The sequence below is a fragment of the Ostrinia furnacalis genome, unplaced genomic scaffold (assembly GCF_004193835.3).
Source record: "Ostrinia furnacalis isolate ACB-3 unplaced genomic scaffold, ASM419383v2 OfSCF0457, whole genome shotgun sequence".
Classification (NCBI taxonomy): Eukaryota; Metazoa; Arthropoda; class Insecta; order Lepidoptera; family Crambidae; genus Ostrinia; species Ostrinia furnacalis.
Genome location: NW_021130696.1, coordinates 21,940 through 45,315, shown reverse-complemented (window position 1 = coordinate 45,315; position 23,376 = coordinate 21,940). Strand labels below are relative to the sequence as shown.

At 40.9% G+C, this 23,376-nt stretch overlaps 1 protein-coding gene across 1 annotated transcript in view; it reads right to left on the bottom strand.

Annotated features, from left to right (window-relative positions):
- Window positions 1-1,588: 1,588 nt before the first annotated feature.
- LOC114365739 (SH2 domain-containing protein 4A) overlaps window positions 1,589-23,376 on the bottom strand; it is a 37,549-nt gene continuing 15,761 nt past the window's right edge. Inside the window, exons 2-10 of the mRNA XM_028322383.1 lie at window positions 11,444-11,558; window positions 9,612-9,734; window positions 7,837-8,010; window positions 6,877-7,098; window positions 6,361-6,538; window positions 4,163-4,273; window positions 2,986-3,093; window positions 2,260-2,454; window positions 1,589-1,850 (exon numbers count right to left, since the gene is read on the bottom strand). Coding sequence (XP_028178184.1) covers window positions 1,744-1,850; window positions 2,260-2,454; window positions 2,986-3,093; window positions 4,163-4,273; window positions 6,361-6,538; window positions 6,877-7,098; window positions 7,837-8,010; window positions 9,612-9,734; window positions 11,444-11,548 — 1,323 coding nt within the window. The 5' untranslated portion in view covers window positions 11,549-11,558 and the 3' untranslated portion in view covers window positions 1,589-1,743. The remainder of the gene's footprint in view (window positions 1,851-2,259; window positions 2,455-2,985; window positions 3,094-4,162; window positions 4,274-6,360; window positions 6,539-6,876; window positions 7,099-7,836; window positions 8,011-9,611; window positions 9,735-11,443; window positions 11,559-23,376) is intronic.

Below are 23,376 nucleotides of genomic sequence, written 5' to 3'. Positions count from 1 at the left end.
TTAAAACTGAACATTGTTAACGCTACAATATTTTTAGCACCATCTTATAAATAGAAACGTCCCAAAGCAAGCGTTAGTTTAAATTATCTTAATTTATTAAGGACTGATTTTTCAACCGTCAAAGATTCGACGTTTATTCACCGAAATAGTGTGGTACACATCGTCAAAATATAGTAGTCAAAAAGTTCGCAACACGTCTTTATTACAATTGGAATAAGGTTGTGTTTTGAACTTTTTGGCCACTTCGGGTGTCACAAACTATTTGACGCTGCTGTACAATATAATGTGGTTTTATGTTAAAGAGAAGTGCAGCTTATCTCACCAGCGCAGCTGGCATATGAACTTGTGCAAAATTATAATATCTTTTTTCTGAAGGTCGTCGGATATCTCTTAACTGAAGAATAAACATAATTATTTCTTCAGATGCATCTTGGCCACATACATCGTGATGACCCGAAGATTCGATCACGATGTGTGTGGCCCAGGGGCTATCCGATTGAAAAATTAGCCCTAAAAGTTGGTCCACAAGAAAATTGCTCCCTTATTGTGAAGAAGGTTAATACAATAGAATCTTTTGGATGCAATCTGGTATAATGTGCGGGATTTTATACACACTCGCGTTCATTTTTGACTCTGCTACAAGCTCCGTTTAAATGATCACTCCTATATACCTAGTAATATCGAGACTGCGAAAAATTAAATGAATAGTCCTCATCATAAAATATTCAATGCTTATAACTAGGCACTAAAATAAAACTATTATACAAAATCGATTACGGCTTAGTGACTAAAATATTGACTGATTTATGTTATTAAATAATCAAAATAGTTTGGTTAAGTCAAGAAATATTTTATAACATCATTTTGATCAAATATCTAATTTGCTTTATTAAGCTCATTTTCCTATTTCCCTAATGAATGTTTAAAATATGAATTCAGGCCATGGAAAATCTCAAAATAATTTCGACACAATATGTAAATGTTTATTTAACAGAAATTGCTAGATTAAATGAAACTACAATGTGTCACGTGCTGTATCGTACGCGTAACTGTGATTGCATGTTATTTATTTTGCGACGTATCTACTATACGCGCTTATTCTGGCAAAAACATTGAATGATCATATTTTGAGAAGATTAGGGGAATGTACTAACGTTCTATGAACCGTATTTTGAGTTGAAAGCCAAGTACACAACGAACGATTGATACCTACATATTTATCTTGATCATGTAGTATGATAATCTAAGCTTTTCCTCGTTAGCCGTGCTTTTATTTTGCCGTGCCGTGCACATAATAGGCTAGTTTCCTAAAAAAATTTTAGTCCGTAAATTTTAATATCAAGAAATATTGGACACGTATATTTTTAATTGTCAATCAAACACATAATTACAAAGTTATCGTGCATTGAAGTTCCGCGCGACGTCACAAAGTGCTGCAATTTTAAGCACTCATTGACGTCACGGGCCTCTTCTTTTGAACTTTGGCGCGCTGTATCTCTTTAAATTTTCATTAGTTTTAAAAAGTGAAAAATAGGTGTCGAGTATTTTTTGATAAGTTAACTGACGGACTAATTAAAACTCTTGCTTTTTAACCCAGGAAACATCCCTATTTTAATTTAGTTTCCTCTCACGCCATGTGAGTCAATGGACGATGGCGGTGGTGTGATCCACGAGGAACATAGTTTTCGTCTATGGGTGAGTTTCGCGATGGTAGATTGCGTTAAGACAGTGGCGTTGGTAAATTCAGGGTGTGAGGCAGGCGGGCGCGCGCGCCGGCGCCACGGGCGCAGACAGCAGCTCCCCACCGCTCTCGGTGATGGCCACCGACTTGTGGTAGCTTATGAGATCAGCTGCAACAGAATGGCCCTGCTTAGAACATTTACAAAACTGAGGGACTGGACATAATTGTGTTAAAATTAAAATTCACTCTCGCATGAAAAGGTCCGGATTATAATGTTCGGGAAAGACAGCAGCAGACAGTGAATTCAAGCCCCTGGCGTTTCGCATTTATATACGAGTTATCGAAACGCTTAGTGCTAGCTGGTGGAATGTCGACAATGTAGGGATGATGGTACGCTACTGCGTCTGATTCCTCTGGTGATGGAAGGCTGTTGGAATTAGATCGTGTAATTCTTTCGCCCATTCTCCGAAGTGTAGCCTGTATAAAACCGTTAGAGATGCTACTTTACGGTGGTTGTCAAGTTCCTAGAGCGACGCTTCAACAAGGGTCGGGCTGTCAAAAATAGTCATGGAAAATACCTAAAGTCTGATGAGTGATTTGTCCAGCGCCGAGCAGGCGGTACCCCGCCGCCGTTTCGACCAGGTAGTGTTTGCAGCGAGCTGGCTCGCGGTACGAGATCGCGTAGCCCCACACCCGCTCGGAGATGCGCACGAGGAAGCTGCCAGTCGGCTGCCCCGCCAGCAGCTGCTCCGCTTCCGATCTGGTGATCAGACCTGGGGGACGGACGGTGATTTTCACAGATGGCTGATTCAAAATGGGGAGGTTGACAGTTCGTTTTTGACTTTAGAGTCTAGATCAGGGGTCTCCAAGCAACGGCCCGCGGGCCATATCCGACCCGCCACTGTCATCAATCCGGCCCGCGACAGCTTAAGACTATGACGTTTGCATAGGTGGACAGAAAAATTAAAATTTTTATGGCCCTTGCAACATACTGAAAAAAATATTATGGCCCCAAGGCTTCAAAGTTTGGACTACATACTTTTAGTCGGTCGATAGTTGGGCCCGATTCTAATTTGTATGAAGAATCGACCGATCAATTGAGAAATCCCCATTTACTACTGAAAGAATGTGCGCACTTTTATACATGTCCACAGTGATTACCATCCCAACTATCGTCCGACAAAAAACTAGGCTTAGAAATAAAACCATCTTCTTCTATTCACAACATTTCTGCTTTTATCTCCAATCTATGTTTAACCGATGTTACTTTTACTTATTTACAGTATCACAAAGTGATCCCTCACCATGGAACCAATCCACTGGCTTATTATCCTCGTCCAGCCCCACGCCGCGCATCAGCTCCTGCGTCCGGAACCATTCTATGACTGCTTCTCTGTTGGGCGGCTTGCCCGCTGCAATAGAATAACATTGACAGCATAATATTATAAAAATGTAGTTGAAGGCATATGACAGTTGCTAATCGAAATCATGTGCATGTGGATTGAGTAATCCTTTTTTTTTATGTGACAGGAGGCAAACGAGCAGACGGATCACCTGATGGTAAGTGATTACCGTCGCCCATAGCAGACCCAGCGGCGTTACAGGTGCGTTGCCGGCCTTTAAGGTGAAGATACGCTCTCTTCTTGAAAGCTTGCAGGTCGCATCCGTCCGGAAACACCGCAGACGACAGTCCATTCCACAGTTTGGTTGTACTTGCTTCAATCTTAACAAAAATTGAGGAAGTTTTAGTTAACTAAAATATGTTAAAACATTGCGGTGAAGTAAAAAAAAATTGTTGATTGTTGAAGCAAGAATGACTCAATCCACACTATTCCACATGCACATTTGAAATCACCTTTACCGCGTGCATTAAATGCTCTTAACCGTTCTTGGACGTACGAGTATTGGACCAAATCATGTGACGTATATTCAAAGGGGTGGACCATTTACGTGAACTAATCGTTTCTAACCAAGTGTGTATGTATCTTGAACTTTTAGAGCGGCCGATAGTTTAGTCGGGCAGTTTGATCAGTATGGGCATGTATGGAAGTGCGCACACTACGCCGATTCGATTTGGCCGATTCTTCATCCCAACTAATATTATAAATGCGAAAGTAACTCTGTCTGTCTGTCTGTCTGTTACGCTTTCCCGCTTAAACCTCGCAACCGATTTTGATGTTTGGCATAGAGTTAATTAGTAAGATAGTTTGAGTCCCAGGAAAGAACATAGGATAGTTTTTATCCCGGTTTTTGAAACAGGGACGCGCGCGATAAAGTTTTTCTGTGACAGACAAAATTCCACGCGGGCGAAGCCGCGGGCGGAAAGCTAGTACAAAATAAAATCGGGCCCAACTATCGGCCAACTAAAAATTAACGGTGTGCGCCTACTCTTATTCTTCGGCTTGGTGGCTAAGGTACGGAAGACAGCACATCAAACTAAACAAAGTCTTATCTCGTCGTAATACAGGCTGTTTTGCTTACTCTGCGGCTGCTCGGGCGGGTCGCAAGTGACGTGCGCGCTGAGCCGATGCGCCTCCCGCGCGGCGCGCGCAATCTCACGCATGGCCGCCTCCGCCTCCTTCGCTTTGCGTTCTGCCAACAATATCACACATTATAAACTTTGCTTTTTATCTGCAACAAGGTCACAAAACTACTACAGGGATTGCACATACTATTTCAGTAACTTAACGCTTCAGCTGGGTGACTGTTGGTGCCACGATATTCAAAATTTTAAAACCATAGGGCACTTGATTTTTCTGATTTTTCATTGTTTACTCGATGTGTATTTGTTTTCCCGTCCATCTCGATTTCAATTCAAAGTGCAGCATTTGAGCTAAGTAGCAGCATCATCGTCATTTGCGTGGACCTGCGCGTGCGCATCGCTCAGAGTCCCGTCCCTCCGCGCCCTGATGCCATGTACAGTGCATCATGTTTCGGAGAGGAGTGACTTCATCGTCGTGCACGTTGAGCTGCGCGTCACTAAGAGTCTTCGCTCTCCACGCCCTAATGCTCCTCAGTATTTCCCCCATCCTGGCACTCAGCCATCTGAGCTGGTCAACTGAACAACTCACCCTGCTCCCGCCAAGCGGCGTCGTCATCATGCGCGTGGAGCTGCGCGTCCCTTAGAGTCCGCGCCCTCCTCGCCCTAATGCCCCACAGTATGTACCCTGCCCTGACCCAATTCAATCGCAGCATTTGAACTGAACAGCTAAACAACTCACCCTGCTCCCGCCAAGCGGCGTCGTCATCGTACGCGTGGAGCTGCGCGTCTCTTAGAGTCCGCGCCCTCCTCGCCCTAATGCCCCGCAGTATGTCCCCCGCCCTGGCCATCTACACTCAGCCATTCAAGCTGATCTGTCTACAACTTACTCTGCTCCCGCCAAGCGGCGTCGTCGTCGTGCGCGTGGAGTTGCGCTTCTCTCAGAGTCCGTGCCCTCCGCGTCCTAATGCCCTGTAGTATATTCCCGCCCTGCTCATGGACCCTCGGCCATTCAAGCTGATCTGTCTACAACTCACCCTGTTCCCGCCAAGCGGCGTCGTCATCATGCGTGTGGAGCTGCACTTCTCACCCTGCAGTGTGTCCCACTTGGCCATTCGAGCTGATCAGCTGAACACTACTCTGATTTTTGTCGTTGTCGTCGTGCGCGTGCGAATTCCTCAGAGTCCTAACCCTCCGCACCCTGATTCCCCGCAGTATGTCCCCAGTCTACAACTCACCCTGCTCCCGCCAAGCGGCGTCGTCGTCATGCGCGTGGAGCTGCGCATCCCTCAGAGTCCGCGCCCTCCACGCCCTAATGCCCCGCAGTATGTCCCCCGCCCTGGCCATCTACACTCAGCCATCCAAGCTGATCTGTCTACAACTCACCCTGTTCCCGCCAAGCGGCGTCGTCGTCGTGCGCGTGGAGTTGCGCTTCTCACCCTGCAGTGTGTCCCACTTGGCCATTCGAGCTGATCAGCTGAACACAACTCACCCTGCTCCCGACAAGCGGCGTCGTCGTCATGCGCGTGGAGCTGCGCGTCTCTCAGAGTCCGTGCCCTCCGCGTCCTAATGCCCTGTAGTATATTCCCGCCCTGCTCATGGACCCTCGGCCATTCAAGCTGATCTGTCTACAACTGACACTGCTCCCGCCAAGCGGCGTCGTCATCATGCGTGTGGAGCTGCACTTCTCACCCTGCAGTGTGTCCCACTTGGCCATTCGAGCTGATCAGCTGAACACTACTCTGATTTTTGTCGTCGTCGTCGTGCGCGTGAAGCTGCGCGTGCGAATTTCTCAGAGTCCTAACCCTTCGCACCCTGATTCCCCGCAGTATGTCCCCAGTCTACAACTCACCCTGCTCCCGCCAAGCGGCGTCGTCATCATGCGCGTGGAGCTGCGCGTCCCTAAGAGTCCGCGCCCTCCTCGCCCTAATGCCCCGTAGTATGTCCCCGCCCTGGCCATCTACGCTCAGCCATTCAAGCTGATCTGTCTACAACTCACCCTGCTCCCGCCAAGCGGCGTCGTCGTCGTACGCTTGGAGCTGCACTTCTTACCCTGCAGTGTGTCCCACTTGGCCATTCGAGCTGATCAGCTGAACACTACTCTGATTTTTGTCGTTGTCGTCGTGCGCGTGCGAATTCCTCAGAGTCCTAACCCTCCGCACCCTGATTCCCCGCAGTATGTCCCCAGTCTACAACTCACCCTGCTCCCGCCAAGCGGCGTCGTCGTCATGCGCGTGGAGCTGCGCATCCCTTAGAGTCCGCGCCCTCCTCGCCCTAATGCCCCGCAGTATGTCGCCAGCCCTGGCCGCGGCCACCCGGCGCTCCCACGCCGCCACGCGGTTGCTGACCCCGTCGCCATTGTTTGGGATGCCCAGATCCTGTAAAATACAGAACAACAACTTCTTCAATACTTGAGGCGATAGCCCAACAGTGTCGATTTCGGTCGGCTGACTCATGATCCGAGGAACGCTGGTTTCCCAAAACCGTACGAAATGGCATAAGATCAAAGTCATAGTCAAAGCTTCTATTCAGTACTTAGGTCCTTTCCAGGGCGCTTACAAAAATCCTAAATATAGCTTGCCTTACTACCTCTTCGGGACAACACATATGGGCTGGTGCTGAGAGTAAGTGGCGGAACCAACTCGGTCACCTTAATCAGGTCACAAAATAATTAGGAAGCAGCTTCCTCAAAGAAAAGTGAATAGCACAAACATACCTGTAGTACATCTCGTTTGCCCTCGATAAAGTTGAAGTGCAAGTTGTTGTTCAACTTGGGGTCCGCGTAGTCCGGCTTCTCGCGGAGCTTCAGCGTGGTCTTCTCCGCCATCGGCACCTCGGGCTCCAGCGCCGAAATCCGCTGACGCAGCTCCTCAACTGTGCAGTACATCTCCAGGCTGTCCTCTAACGGGTCTATGCTCTTTGGAGATAGGTCGAATTTCTGGAAACAAGAATATATCTTCTTAGATACACTAAACGGCATGATATACAGAACATTGGTGACAGATGGTGATTGAGGAGTGTTCAGCTGGGAACTGGACGTTGAAACGACTATGACTCTTATTAGGATATGCTAGACGTTCAGAATTCAGGAACCGGCCTAGCTATCCAGCAGTGGGTGTGGCTAAATCGCAAAGCCAACGACTGCACTGGGTCAGAAAAGTTCTTCGGTGGCGAAGTATCGTACCGACGATCTGGTTGCGGGAAGTACCTGGATGCGAGCAGCTCAGGACCGGTTGTTGTGGAAAACCTTAGGGGAGGCCTTGGTCCAGCAGTGGACGTCTTTTGGCTGAAACGAACGAGATGATCATCACTTACCATAAGGTGAGATACAGGCCAATAGCTTCCTCGTTGTGGATAAAAAAATGTTCAAGTGGCTGACCTGCTCCAATCACTTATCGGCTCGAGCGGCTTATAGTCGATGAGCTGCGGGAGCTCTTTCTCCACAGACTTACGGAGCTGCCACGCCTCCTGCACCTGGATGCTCCGACAGGATGCTCTCATCAGGATGTCCTAGATACTCAGGTAACTGACCTGCTCCAGGCTGTCGAGCGGCTTGTAGTCGAGCTGCGTTAGCTCCTTCACCATGGACTTGCGGAGCATAAACACCTCGCGCGCGTCCTGCGCCAGGATGCTCTCATCAGGATGTCCTAGAATCCGAAATGTTCAGGAAGCTGACCTGCTCCAGGCTGTCGAGCGGCTTGTAGTCGATGAGCTGCGTTAGCTCCTTCTCCACGGACTTGCGGAGCTGGTGCGCCTCCTCGCGTGCTTGAGCCAGCGCCCGCTGCCGCGCCTCCTCGGCCAGGATGCTCTCAATCGACTTGTCGTCCGCGTGCTCGCCCATCACCCACACCTGGAATGACAAGGCTGGATACAGAACTAGAACAACAGAATATTGTCTTTTTCATCTAAGATGATCTCTGTGACGTTTCGGGTTTGATATTTGAATCTTATCGATTTCGAAAAATCTATAGATATCCCTATCGATTTTTCTAGGAGTCAAGAGAGACAAACAGGCATGACGAAACTACATATAAAGGGTTACTCAATGTCGTCAACAAATGGTGGCCGGTGTACAGAATGCGCGAGCACTCACAGCTCGTTCGTGAATCCCTTGTATTACGCGTGTTTTGTTTTCGATGCCTACTCGCTAAACAGGCCTGTTAGAACTTAGAACTAAAGGAATGTATAGTTGTACAACACTGTAGCTGTAGTATCTCAGATATTAAATTGATAGAAGGGCTCTACTAACAACTTAAAACAGGGTTGTTACAGTTGTTAGTTCTGATTTTTTACCACTTGACGTTTCAGAGTAGTATTGTTCGGTCAAAAAAGGAAAAGGTCAATAATTTTGCTGTTCAGTGTCAAACAGAAGCAAATCATTAACCTTGCAAATACGAAGTGTACTTAAGAAGGTCAAGATCAGCTTTTAATTATATCTTTACAATCTTTTTGTATTTTACAATCCGTAGGTGTTACTTAAATTTTATTGTTATGGACTAATCTATCTTGATGATGATTTAACGGAGTAACGACAGTTGAACTTTAAAATAAGTTAGTTTCTTGATCTTGAAATACCTAAATGATATAAAGACAAAAGCAGTCACAGCTTCTTATTTTAGGTAAATAAAAAGGCCCAATAGGTACTTGACATTGAATGTTATAAAAGAAGTGCAAAACTGGGTCAAAATCGTGTTTACTTGAGGTGTTGTAATATGCGAAACATTACTTAAGTTTATTATTCTACTCGTAATTATAGCAACTTATTAAATTTTACGAGCTTAACAAATAAGTAGTTAGTTTTAACGACTCATATTAATAATGAAGGTGATTCTGTACCCCGAACACGAATAACCCTTGTAATGGTATAGTAGTAGTGTTCCACGACCATAGCGGCGCTGTTCTGATTTAGTCTGTTATTCAAAATTCGTGCTCGGGGTTCTGTGTTTATGCCCACTGACCCTCTGATCATCAAAGGTAAAGTTTTGTTCCTAAGGGCCTCTGCTAAAACTCTTGCAAACAAAACCACCTGCCCGCGTTTAATTACTTAGTATTCATTATAAACACATAGCTCACAGAGCTGATGGCCGCTGGCGCAGAAAATTTCTCAAGTGGCGACGTATTTAGTGTGGGCAGGCCTCCCACTAGGTGGACTGACGATCTGGTGAAGGTCGCGGGAGGTGCCTGGATGCGGGCGGCGCAGGACTGGTCGTTTTAGAAATCCTTGGGGGAGGCCTTTGTCCGGCAGGGAACGTCATTTCGTCGCTTGCCTCTCTAACTGACGTAACTGACATTTTGCAAAATTTTCAGGCGATTAGACAGATCGATTCGTCTTGCGAAATTGATTAAGATGGTGTAGATAACTCAGTTTTGAAAAAATGACAGATACGTCAGTTAGAGAGGCAATCGACGATTTGGCTGAAATGAACGAACAATAAACTCAAGTATACTAACCCAGGGCTCACCGTCTTCTCCCTTCAGAAATTGAACCTGTTTCTTCCCGTTCTTTTGGTTCTGGAACTTGGGTCGGTCGTCTTCTTTGCTCACTTTTTGGTCCCAAATCTGCCATCGACGCACCTGAAATAGAACAAGATCGTTTAAGATGCCATATTACTCGTATATAGTCCATGTTTCTATGAACAATCACAGAATCACAGCTGCTAGTGGGTTATGTCTACGTAACTCTAGTTTTCCCAGAGGGACAGGGTCTATCACTAAAAACCTATTTATTAGCCTATGTTCGCATGATTCCAGCTTTATCCTTCACGTCTTCGCTTTTAAATCCAACTTTAATTGTTTATGTAAGTATTAGATCATAATACCTTTTCTGTGTTTTGGTAAATATGGAGTTATTTCTGTATTTAGTTCTTTGTTAAGCTCCTGTTAAAATGCGCATCAATGAGTTATCAAGAACGCCCTCTCTTTCAAAGTGTTCCTTTTGTTTATCCAGGCACATGCCAAAGGCTGACTCACGTGGTAGGCGCTCCACAATTGCCTCGTTAAGCGTGTTTGCTCTGCTACAAAAGGAAGTAGGGGAACATCCATCAGTCAGCGTCACAATGATTCACGGCTGTGATTACTTGTGTCATAGAGCTGGCACCAAAAACGCGTGGAAAACTTTTGGAGATTAGAGTCTCTTAAGCCGGTTCCAGAGTTTGTATTTCAAGTCTGGTTAATGTAACGGTTAGTGAACCTCATTTTAGCTAGGACAATTGATAGGATTTGCTTACAAACACCACCGAGATTGTTCGTAAATTGGTCCCACCGAAAGTATGTCTAGTCTCTTATACATGGTGGAATTTTGTAATGTCATTTGATCTATCAAGTTTGTTTGAGAGATTTCATCTTTATACTTAACCCTAATGATCGATGCAATAAAAATACAGGGTGTAATTTTTAACATATTTTAGTTAGTTCGATTTCCGGGTGTAGCAAGCAAATTTTTGTAAATCTTTGAATGCAGTTCTATTTCTTTTAAAAAATAAAGGAATGTTTTGTTTGAGTAAAATGTTCTATTTACAGTATTAAGAGCACTTTCCCTTCAGGTGGCATTACAAAATTCCACCCTGTATATTTTGACTAGATACAGAAACTCTTACCTGATGCCCTAGCCCAATTTTCTTGCACCAGGGTCTTTGCCTAGATACACCTTTACAACCCGGTGGAGTTAACTGCTCACCTAGCGGCCATGACGTCACATCGACGCTCTGGATCATGCGAACAGAGGGTAAGGACCAGGTGAACGCGGGAAGGAGTGCAGTGTGCAGGTAAGTGCGAGGGAGAGTCGCATTCTAGCGAGGAGCGCAGGGCCATTGCGCTTATTTGTAATGTCTCCAATCGTTAGCTTTTCATCTCCAGTCTACGCTCTAGTCACACTTCAATTTTCAATCCAGCTGATGTGCAATTCGGTATCGCGGTAAAGTTCACGCGCAAACAAAGATGAAACATTTAAGCACTTTCCATTAATAGTTCGACGAACACCTTTTTTTGTTTCCTAACACAGCAAATGTTCGTGAAGCGTTTGACTTGCGTTTGTAAAGTAGCTTTTTGTAGTTTCTGTCAGCTTTTACACAAAGACAGTTGCGTTCCGTTTACGTACAGCTTCGTTTGAACTAGCTGTCAAAGTGACACCGCGATACGAATTTGTGCGAACAGCTGATTTTCGTTTGTCGTCCAGCCGCTTGCAGTTAAAAATATTTAGCGCAATCGAGGCGCAGTTAGCTCGATCGGGTTGTACCTAGCTAATGAAACTTTGTACTGCTGGTGACTATTTGTCTCTTTCTCACCTGTTCCTCGCGCATCTTGCAGAACAGCGTCTGCTTCTGCGTCTCGTCCAGCTCCGCGAGAATTTCGGGGTCCACCCACATGTCGCGCAGGATTTGCTGCAACATGGCGCCGCCCCTGCAACAACGAAAACGTAAGCTATTTTTATGTGAAATAGAGTCCAATATCATATAACAACAAAGTAAGAATATGATAGATATGTTCTGTTGTACAGATCGGAGTCTATCAACAAATCCCTTTGTTTTGCGCGACCTTTTGCGCGAAATATTAGCAACATTATTTCTGAGCTAATCTTCCTTGTGAACTAATTTAAAGAAACATAGTCCGATAAATAAAATGCTCTTATTTAAAACGAATATTGTTCATCAGTCATTAACCAAACTGTAATTTATAACCAAACTCTGACAACTTGTGTATGTAAAGACGGTGTCTCAATTTTTTGACAATCTAACTCAGTCGACAGTCCAGCTCTTCTACCACTGATACACGGAGGCGTACCTAATCAAGAGTAATTTCAGTGTACTAAGTAGTTCCTGTGAAAGCAAAAGTGCACAATGAGGGTAAGTGCTTATTGACCGTCAATTTCCGTAAACCTGGTGTCGGTCGACCAGTTCTGGTGATGGCCCATAATTGGTGCAGTTAGTTACATATTCAAGCATCGATGTTGTCCCTGGTATGAACATTGCCTTAGCACTTACCATTCCTGCATTATTTCCGTATGGGTAATGCCATAGCGTACCTACTGGGCGACCTTACTATAAACTACTATCGAGAATGCAAAAAATCCGGTCATTCGCTATCTTAGAGCTGACGAAATGGCTTAGAAATAAGAGTAGACTGGATGCTTAATTGCAAACCAAGTCTTAATCCACTCCACAACTCAATTTTGAAATATTTCATTAAAATTGTTATAGAGATCGTCTATCTATGCTTTGACTGACGGAATTGATGAACTTGCCTAAATTGTGGAAGCCTGGCTGTAGTTTAAAACATTTTAACTGTCTCAAATAAATTCAAATTTCGTTCGTTTCAGACAAATGACGTCACTGATGAACAAAGGCCTCCTCCAAGGATTTTCACAACAACCGGTCCTGCGCCGCCCGCATCCAGGTTCTTCCCGCAACCTTCAGCAGATCATCGGTCCACCTAGTGGGAGGCCTGCCCGCGCTACGTCTTCCACGTTAAACTAATACTTAAATCATCAACGTATTCATTAATGTTTTAAAACAATTCTTCTTTCGTGACGCAACGTAACCGACACCAAACAGAGCAGTGAAAGTAAGTGGCTGTAAGTAGTCATAATATCAACACAAAATCACCGTAACATTGTTTGGAATCTTTTTAACAACACAGATCGCTTTACTTCCCTCGTGTTACTGGTTTTTGGTTTGGATAAAGACTCCATTATAAATAGGCGTATAATTATAGTTCAATAAAGACTTTTCAATCGATTATCATCAGATCATTTTAATAAAAGTGTTATTATCACGCAATAGCCATTGTCAATTACTGATTAAAAAAAGAAATGGGACCTATTCTTCCTAACTCTACAACTCCTTTGAAGAATATTTAACTGTCTTTCGTTCGTTCGTTTCAGCCAGATGACGTCCACTGCTAAAAAAAAGGCCTCCCCCAAGACTTTCCATAATGAACGGTCCTGCGCTGCCTGTATCCAGGTTCCTCCATTAAATATCTTTAGACACGCAAATTATCCAAAAGAAAACAGCAGGAGTTAGAGTAGGAAGTTCAACTTCTCTCAAATCCAATTCCATGACAAAATAAAGGCTGAAAAGAATTTAGAGTTTTACTACAGATAACAAGCTGTGGACTTTATAATTACTAATACCGGAGTGTTATAAAGACTATCCATTTCACGGATCATTTACGTCGCTGACCTCCGACATAAAAATTGACCACCCAACTTCAAATCATCCATTCATATTAAATGGCATTCAATTCATTCTTACAGTAAACGTCAGTAGCTAATAATAATGTTCGTTTGGTTTGACAAAGATTAACCTGTTTTTTATATAAAAACTAGCTGTGCTCGCGACTTCGTACGAGTGAAAATAGATTGAACAATATTAATTCCCGTTTTTTGCAACATTTTTCTCAAGTACTCCGCCACTATTTGGCTATAGGGTCATAATATTGAATATCTCGATAAATCGGCTATCCAACACATTGTATAGAGAACAATAGTGTCTAGACAAACCTAAAGAGGATTTAGGACGCTATTTGGATCAAATACGTAATTGCTCAATAATGAATAATAAAAAATAAAAAATAAACACAAAAAACGACTTTTCAAATCGGACCAGTAGTAGTTCCTGAGATTAGCGCATTCAAGCAAAGTAACAAACTCTTCAGCTTTATAATATTAAAATAATAATACACCTAGATAAATAGGCCTTTATAGCAGAGTGTAGGACCACTCCCATTCTTTTTGTGAGAGGTGACTACGGGACAGAACGTGAGCATCAGGCCACCCCAGCCCACCTGGCCAGCCAGAGTATAGGCCAATCCTTCATTTGCTTCTGGTAAATTAGAGAGTTGATTTGTACCTTAGATTAGTACCTACGTCATCATCATCAACAGCCCTTTACAGTCCACTACTGGACTATGAGCCTCCTCCACTATAGTGGAGGGTTTTGCCATAATCCCCACGCCTGGCAGGCGGGTTGGAGATCGCAGTTTAAAAGATTGATGTTTTTCAGAGAGCGCTGCTGCCCGTTCTCTGTTTGATGTGTAGTCCCTAAGTCGCCTCTTACGACACCCGCGGGAAGAGTAGGGGTTGGTGACAAATGTATTCTACTCTGCCGTCACCACACGGCACCTACGTCATATCATCACGTTACTAACATACTAACAGAAACTTTGCCCATTCAAAGAAAGAACCAGTTTACAGGCATGATCGTAATTTCCTTTGAAAGCAACGAATCGTTCTAAGAAATCCGAACAGCAACGTTCCGCGGCTGCGCGAGTTTGGAATGTCAACTACAGGATCGGCGCGCGCGCAACAGGCATACATAATTCATCGTGTACCTACGACAGTTCTATTACATCAGCCAACTCATTTAGATCAATATTATAATATGGTGTATGAAATTAATTTTAAAATTGAAAGCATTTACCTGACCTAGGGTAAGCAGCAGGTACAAAATAATAAACTGCATTGAGAGTTTATTTGTCTTATGTCCATTTTCACCATCAATCCCTAATTTTAAGTGACCCCTATGGTAACATATAATAGGAATTTTGTATTCAAAGAGATCACTTAAAATTAGGGTTTAGTGGTGAAAACGGGCATTAAATCCAGTTGCCCATCAAAATAGGTAATTTCTGAAAAACATCGTCCATAGTCCATCAAACTAGAAGATGTCTAATACATATTTAACGTATGTTAGTGACCAAACACATTGTTCTTAATCTTTAAAAATTAAACCAATCTAGCAAAATATAGTAGGTAATATTGAACTTTGAAAAGCTCTTCTCACTTAGCTATGACAAAAGCCAAGTCCTGTGCTTTGAAAGCACAATGCATACAAACTACGCCGCGTAGATATAAGGCATGACTGAATCTATTATACATTTGTGTTGCAAGATACATAGTTATCGTCAATCATAGCCTATCATAGCGTATATCTGATTTGCACCATAGACTAGCATCGGTGTTGTCTTTTCTTGTCTATGCTTTACATTATGAATATTATTAAAAAAAATATCCATAAAAAAGTTTGTGGTTATCACTTATTAAATCTCCTAATCGTTTTAGTTGAACGCTGTTAATATCCAGTAGTAATAATAAGTATTGTTTATTAATATACTTAGATAAGCATGAATCATTTTTATCACTGCTATAATAAGATTATTCGAGCCATAAACTTGTAATTATCTTTATTCTTACTCATTTATTTCCTGCAAGACTATTTTTGTACAAAACAATGACACAATGATCGAAATAATAATGATAATACAATGATCAAAATGATATTTAATTATGCTCAAAAGAGAGGTAAAAGCGTTTGTTACAACACCTGCAATTACATCTAATAAAAGGATATATACAGGGTGTAGATAGAATTGACTGACAACTATAACGCTGAGTTGCACTACCTAACCGTAACTTTAACGAAGCGGTGTTTTGTATGTAGTTTGACAGCATACTTAATGCGGTCTGCGGTCAGGTCAAAGTAATCATACATTCTACGGGCATTTATTATTATAAAGAACTATGTAGATACATCCGTGAATGTAGAGTTCAACACGTACCACTTTTACAGTCTTATCTCAGTCAATTCTGCGTCAAACCCATATTATGTATGTTAATTAGTAACATTTTTCACAATTCCAAACACCCTGTATTCTAATACTTGCGCGGGCGCAGTCGTGCGGGCTGCCACAGTCGTGACGCGCGTTGCGACAGACAGAGGGATAATGCCGAGGACTTGCAGTGAAGGTGAAACAAATGCCAGGTTGCCAGCCTACGCTGATCTGAACCAACTTGCATCTGTGTGCTTAACGCGAGTTTACATTAAACGTCATCGCTAGCGACTGCGTAAAAAAATTACATGAAATCCAGCGTCTCTAGCGGATACTTTCAAGAACAGTTCTTCATAGAGTTTTGACGGGCTCGCTAGCGATGACGTTTAATGTAAACTCGCACTAAGGACACTTGCTTACGTTTGTGAATCCATTGCTTAAACTCCCCGCAGACTTCAGACGTTTTGTCGGCCGATAGTTTGGTCGGGTTGCAATTTGTATGAGGAATCGGCCGATACGAAATCACAGGTAAAGTCACGGAAAATAGCTAGTATTTCAGTGCTTATCTCCCCATTAGTCAGGCTTCATAAGCTTCATTATCTTTTGTAGTAATAGTTAAAGACAATATTTATGCATGAAACCTTATTCCGGTTTTGTAATGCAGTTTTTTCTACTAACATACGAGTTGTGCTAGAAAACAAGGATATAACCTTGGCTGTTATCATGGAAAGTAGAGTAAAACATAACGGTTCTCTATAGTGTGCAACTGTTTCTTACCTAAACTGGAGCATGTCAAGAAAATTGCCCATATAATTGTCTATAAAGACGTTACGGACGATAACGCGTCTCATAACGCTCGATTGCGCGCGCGCAACTTGCCCAACGCGACGAAAGCTGCGCATGACTCGGGGTCAAGGGCAGGCGGGGTTAACCGGTGAAGCTTAGCGTCAGTTAAACCAAAGCTCCCCGAACTTTACTAAGTTTTTTCGGTATTGGGTCCTCTTGGGTGCAGGATTATTAGGTTCCTGAGAGAAAGGAGTAGGTACTTAGTTAGTAATTCTTTAATTCACGTCTATTTTTTGTAGTGTGTTATTAAATCAAAAATACATGTCTTTATTTTGATTCTCTATTCCATCCCCCAATTTAATATTCACTTTGCATAGACTCTTAAGACTCGAAGATAACTTTTTCATTTAGACCACTTTGGTCTATTGCAAGCATTGCAACAGTCTGATGATTGTGTTATTGACTGTACTTGCATTGATGAGACGACCATCGTAAAATAAACTTGAAAATGTTGACTCTAGCAACGCCCTTTGACAAAAAGCTACACAATCATCTTTTTACTAAAGTTCATCATCTTCAGAACTGGTTACCCATTATGTTGTAGCAAAATAGTGCCTATTGCGAGCACATAAGGTGTACTTAAAAGAGACTACATGTATGACTGACTATCGCCCGTATTCAGTAATGATGCTTGCTTAAGTGAAGCAGCAAATCGAACGCACAGCGTTGAATAGAGCTCTTGGATTGGTTCGTGTGTCACCCTATGGGGCCACATCACACGCGCACTGTGAGATCTCATAGTAACATTTGCGAATACGGTCGTATGTCGACCACCAGTGGCGATGGTACTTGGCTGGGCTAATGATAACATTAGCGAGCGTTACAAACGCGCTTTATCTAAATTGATGTCAATTAGTACGCGGGACATTTCGCAACGTTTTGACTGGGCGACAGGGCAGGGCTGCCATCCCTCTATAGAAATTTTAATTAATTTCACGTTATCCTTAAGCTTAAATTGCAAAGTTAAACGTATAACCTCGTTTTATCGAACGTAGATTTCTTGATAATTTGTTTTAATAAATAGGCTCTACTTATGCACTTAACTAACCTTTTTTAAGTATTGTCACTCTCCAGATATTTTTTATTGAACAAAATGTGTGACAAGACAACCCTACACGATAATAATGTTGTGGTTAAAATAACATTTTAGGGTATGAGGTCATAATAAATAACGCAATAAAAACATTTTAGAATCCGTTAGGACATCTTGTCGTACTGTGCTGTAACTAGGTACTTTTACAACCGTTATGGTAGTAACATATTACGTATTTGTTGGAGCAATAAAGGAAGGGCAAAACGAAGAAATATTAAATTACTGATTTAAACTTAACTCAAACGAGCACTTCAATTTCTGAGTAACTTTTACGTGCAACTTGATGCATCCAACAACATTAATTAATTAACAATTACGTAAGTAGATACAGGCTAGTTACGCTTATAAAACAAATTGTAATCCATCCCAGGTTGCTTTACACGGGTAGAATTTTATTGTATTTATGAATACAATAGCATTGAATGTATTTTTTAAAACCTTCTAAATAACTGTATTTACTTTATCCCTCAAAATCAAATCCGACTCGCAATAACCTTTAACTAAATGGACCTTGACCAAAATATTCGGCAAAAACATTGAAATGAGAACAGAGAAATTAGAAATATTGCAAACAATAATCTCGGCTGTACGGACAATAGTCTTTGCCACCGTTTTCGCAATTGTTAAAACAAAGAGCTGTCACTGTGACAGATGACAACTTGTGACGGGAAATAAATGGCGGCGTTTGAAAGTGGGTTAGTCAAACAAAACAAATTAGAGGTTATGCATAGTTATCATAAAGATCGCGTAACAGATTTCTATCTTGGCTGTAATTTTACTTTCTCAGGTCGTATTATAATAATACATCATTATGGATGACTAACAATGCCAGTTATGTTACCACTTATTGTATTGTAAGTCTAAAATATCATGTAGAATCAGCGAAATTACCAGATAATTACAACTTGGAGCATAAAAGCTCCGACGTCCATAATGTTTTCTGTGTGCCTACCATGAGTTTACGTTAGGTGTGCTCGCTAGCGACTGCGTGAAAAAATGACATTTAAATGTATGACATATTGTGCAGCGCCCCTAGCGGCTACTTTCAAGAAATAAAATCTTCATAGAATTTTTTGACGTATTCGCTAGCGAGCTCACCTAACGTAAACTCATGGTAGGCACACTGCTCACCAAAATATTATTAAATACCTACTTGAGTTCCATACTACATAATATTCCAATTAGAAGCTATTGAAATAATTATGTGTTGGAATAAGCTGACTTACTTTCCCGAGATTTTCATCCAAAAATAAGAAGTAGAGTTTGATTCTCTTAGTTACCTGAAAAGATAGAAAATATGTATTAGATTAGCATATAAGTACATTATCGTAATACGTATAAGCTTTAACTTTTCAATTAATGACCAATCACAAGCTTGACTTTATTAACTAACTCAATGATTGATTTTTCAATCGTCGGATAACATTTAACTGAAGAATAAGTTTGGCACATTGCCAGTTGTATGTTAAAAACAAAAAGACAAGTTTATTCTGCAGTTAAAAGATAGAAGAAAGGTAAATCCTTAATTATTGAGTGTCGTTTCCTAATAGAAAAGTTCCTGAATTTCATGCCACCAACTACTTGATTCCATTTTATTTCTTTTGCATTGAATGCCAGTTGTTGTGTAGTACCCTCGATCTAACCTTATAAGTGAACTGGATCAACTGGAGCATTCTCACGGTGCGTCTCTTTAATTCTAGACTTAGCAGTATGTAGGGTTTATTCTTTTTGCATATGCTCGTCAGCCCTCAAGAAAGGGTCAACTCAATTATGTGTTCAAACTGAGCCCTTGTACGGACAACCATATCAACCTAAACACTGTGGCATCTTACGTTACTATAAATAAGTGCGATTTTGCTTCAAAATAATGAAGTACTCTAGTACTCGTAGATCTTTGAACTGTAACACACTGACTAGTTATTTCTCGTACTCGTTTGTCATATTTTTTTATAATTCGCTCATAAATGTCAATGAACCCTACTCGCTTGCCAAGTGAAGCAAATACCTACCATATACCAACCTACACCAACAAGTATACTTTTTGCAGTTTAAAAAGTAGAGATACTATTTTGCTAGCTTTGGTAAAAGGTGAAACCATTAGAGATACAGTACAAGTGCCTTATAGGTATGATACTTAAAAATTATGTTTCGTAAATTGTTTCAAATAGTTATTGCTAGAAATAATTTTTGAAACACAAGAACATTAAGAACTTGCCAAAAAACAGGAATTAACACTAATCAAAGACCACCAATGCATGTTGATTAAGTGAAGGCTAGTGTAGAGACAGCAAAAACACTGCATAGACGACAGCACGTTAAACTTAACTGTGGGTTCTTAAGTAGCTGGAATAGATGTCATTTTCCTACAAAAATGTTGAGTTTGATGTGCTTTTGACTGTACAAATCCAGTAGTTAATTTAAATTCAATTACGAAGCAATTACGCAAGCGGACTAAACAACGAATCAGCGGTCGACGCCCCCGCTTCTTGCAAGTTGCATTAATTTCGGTAATTACGCCAAATTACAGATCTCGGCGCACTTTCGCAATGGATGTGTGTCTTAGACCATACAATACTACACCAACTATGTTAGTACGCTAGCGTATTTGTGATAACTAAGTACTCGAGTCATAATCCAGCCGGGCCAAAATGTATAAGCAAAATCGATAAAATGGCGTGATAACCGCTTATTCACGGCGCGCATCCTAGGCCTACTGGTGTCAGGCCTTAATCTCACTTATTAAGGTTTAATCTGACCTACAGCTTTTTCGGGAAATTATTTGTTTTATAACAGGTTGACAAAAAAAACTTTCTAGGGTCAAATACGTTATTCGCACACAAAATACCTTTGTCCCAGCTGGGAATTTATCAAAGAACTCTACATCTAAGTAAAAAAGCACTAAAAGTATCTAAATAGTATAGCAAACAAAAACTACTTCAGCGACATACTTTCATTAAAATCCAATACGATCGATGAGAGTTAACTTAGCATTCAAACCGGACCAATAAAAATAGCGAAGAAGGAAAACCGACTATTAATTATCCCACCAGCTTTTCCATTAGCTGACCATGGACCTATAAAAAAAGTCGGACGGATTCTCATCAACAAAATACTGTGACATTAGGATACACCAGCTTGCCTGTACGTACAGGCCGGCACGCACACATTCACACCCTGATACACCACTTCGAGTGCAAACTTCACACAGTTGACACATTTAAGCAGCGAAAAAACAACACGAATACGACATGTCTTGTGTGATGAAATTGTGTAAAAACCGTTCTGTTCGAACAAACAAAAATTAAGGAATCACATTTCACAGGCAAAATAATAATCCAATCACTTATTTCCCGACATTAAAATATTGAAATTAATTGAAATCAAACGTCATTCACTCGAAAAAATAATACGTCAAAGACCAGTGTTCTCAGTTATTTACGTGGGAAAATTACCCGAAATATGGGAAATTAATAATATTTTTAGGACTTTTTAGTTATTTATTACGCATGGAGATAAAATAATTTATCATAATACTATGGAAATAAAATAATTTATCATAATAATTGTGTTTTAATGGGATATATTTTCATAGGCAAATTTGATCCTTCCCAAAAATGTGGAACTGCAAAATTCAAATTTTCTTACATTGATTGCAAGTCAGTGTCAGGTTGTATGTTAAAAAAATTCTATCAGAGATAATAATAATATATTGATGATGCATAAGATTATGATTATAATGTACACAAGATTCGTAATTTGTAACTGCGTGAATCATTTTTGATCAACATTATGTAGGTACATACCCTGACACACTGACTTGCAAACAATGTAAGAAAATTTGAACATTGAAAATTTCGCGCCTACCTCAACGCATTCACCTTTCATCCTTTTAAAATGGCACGGAATAATTCTGTCTACATTTCCAAGTAACATCTGCCGATCTATGTTTAATTCTTAAAATAAATGGGTAAAATGTTTTGGCTAGCATGGCATCCCTAAATTCACTCACACAATAGACAAACGCCAAAATTTTGCGTCACAGTTTTGTTGTAGCGCGAGTTCCGTCCGCCTTTTTTTATAGGTCCATGTAGCTGACATTGTTTTTACAATGTCGACCAGTTGTCGATTCCAGAATGAGAAAAAGTTGTGACATCTAAAACGGGCAGAAAGTCATCCGATGAAAAACTAAGACCGGCACTAAAGAGGCGCATAGAAATCTTTAAATGCATTTCTATTCGAATACCGTCCCATGGGGAATGGAGTTTCTATGAAGTATGTTTCCATTGACCGATGCGGCACCGGTGACAATGGTAACACATAGATTCTTTAGGGTGGATTCGACCAAACAAGAGTAATAAATATTAATCTCAAAATAGTTAAACACATGCCGCACTATGGAGCGAAATTGCGATTTATGGACATAGCGATTTNACTATTGGTTTTAGAGAAAAACTTGTGCAGCATTTATTCATCAGAATAACGTAACCTATCGATAGGTATTTTTTTCAAATAGAAATTGTGAAAAAAATCGCTATGTCCATAAATCGCAATTTCGCTCCATAGTGATGATGACCCGCATGTGGTGCACGTGTTAAGTTACACGTGGTTTAAAATACTTATTGGTTTTTAGTGTGTGTCCCCTCTTAATGCCTTTACATAAGTACCTGTTTTTCGTTATAGATTTCGATTCCATTGAGTTGTAACATCGACTATCTATTAACTAATTTAATTACGAAAATCAAATCTACATCGAACGTAATAATGTCTAAAGATATGGTAAAAAAATTAAGTTATTAATACCTACTTGTTGGATTTATGGACGCATAAGAGAAACTCCTTACTAATATTGTCTATGGGCACTCTCGTCCTTGTCGCGTTGACAAAATGTTCTCATATCGATACCTCTGGGCTCAAAGGTCGTAAAGGACAAAATACCGAAAATGAGTTTTTTATACAGTTGTACTCAGAATTTAATTCTCTATCGATCTGTATATTTAGTTTGTCTAAATTCTCAAAAAAAGTGCCTTTACGACCCATCATATTTGATGAGCTAAACAGAATTCATCGTGAAAATTGGGATGTAAATACCATTTGATTTTTTAAGACAGTTAACATGGTAGTAAAGAACAAGTAAACACAAATTCTTGGGCGTATAATATACATGTAGTATAATCTATTGTCCTTTACAACCTAAAATTTTCATACCAAAGTCAAGTAATTTGTCCTTTACGCCCTTAGATTATCTAAACCAATATTTCAAAAATCTACAAAGAAAGGACATTATAACAACTGAGTAGGTAAATTTTATAGACGTTTCTTATTGTATTTAAGTATGTGCGTTTAGAACAAACAAAAGAACTAAAAAATCATCAAAACTATAGTAATAAAACTATTTTAGAGTGTAACGTTTATGTGATTTGTACATATAAAATGATGACATCTATCCACATCGGGTAAAGTAATAATGATTTTTATTATTTCTCATAATATTTGATGAAACTAGGTATTTGTCAGGTAAAAGATAATTATAAGATGATTTAACAAAATGAAAACATGCTATAAAATAACATATTACCTAATTAAGTAAGGATAGTCATCATACAAATTTAAAAAATGAAAAAAACTAGATGAGAAAAAGAATTCACCTTACTGTAGTACCATAAGGTGTCATTATTACACGACTGCAGAAGGAGGGTTATGTTTTTTCGAGTGTATGTATGTTTTGTATGCATA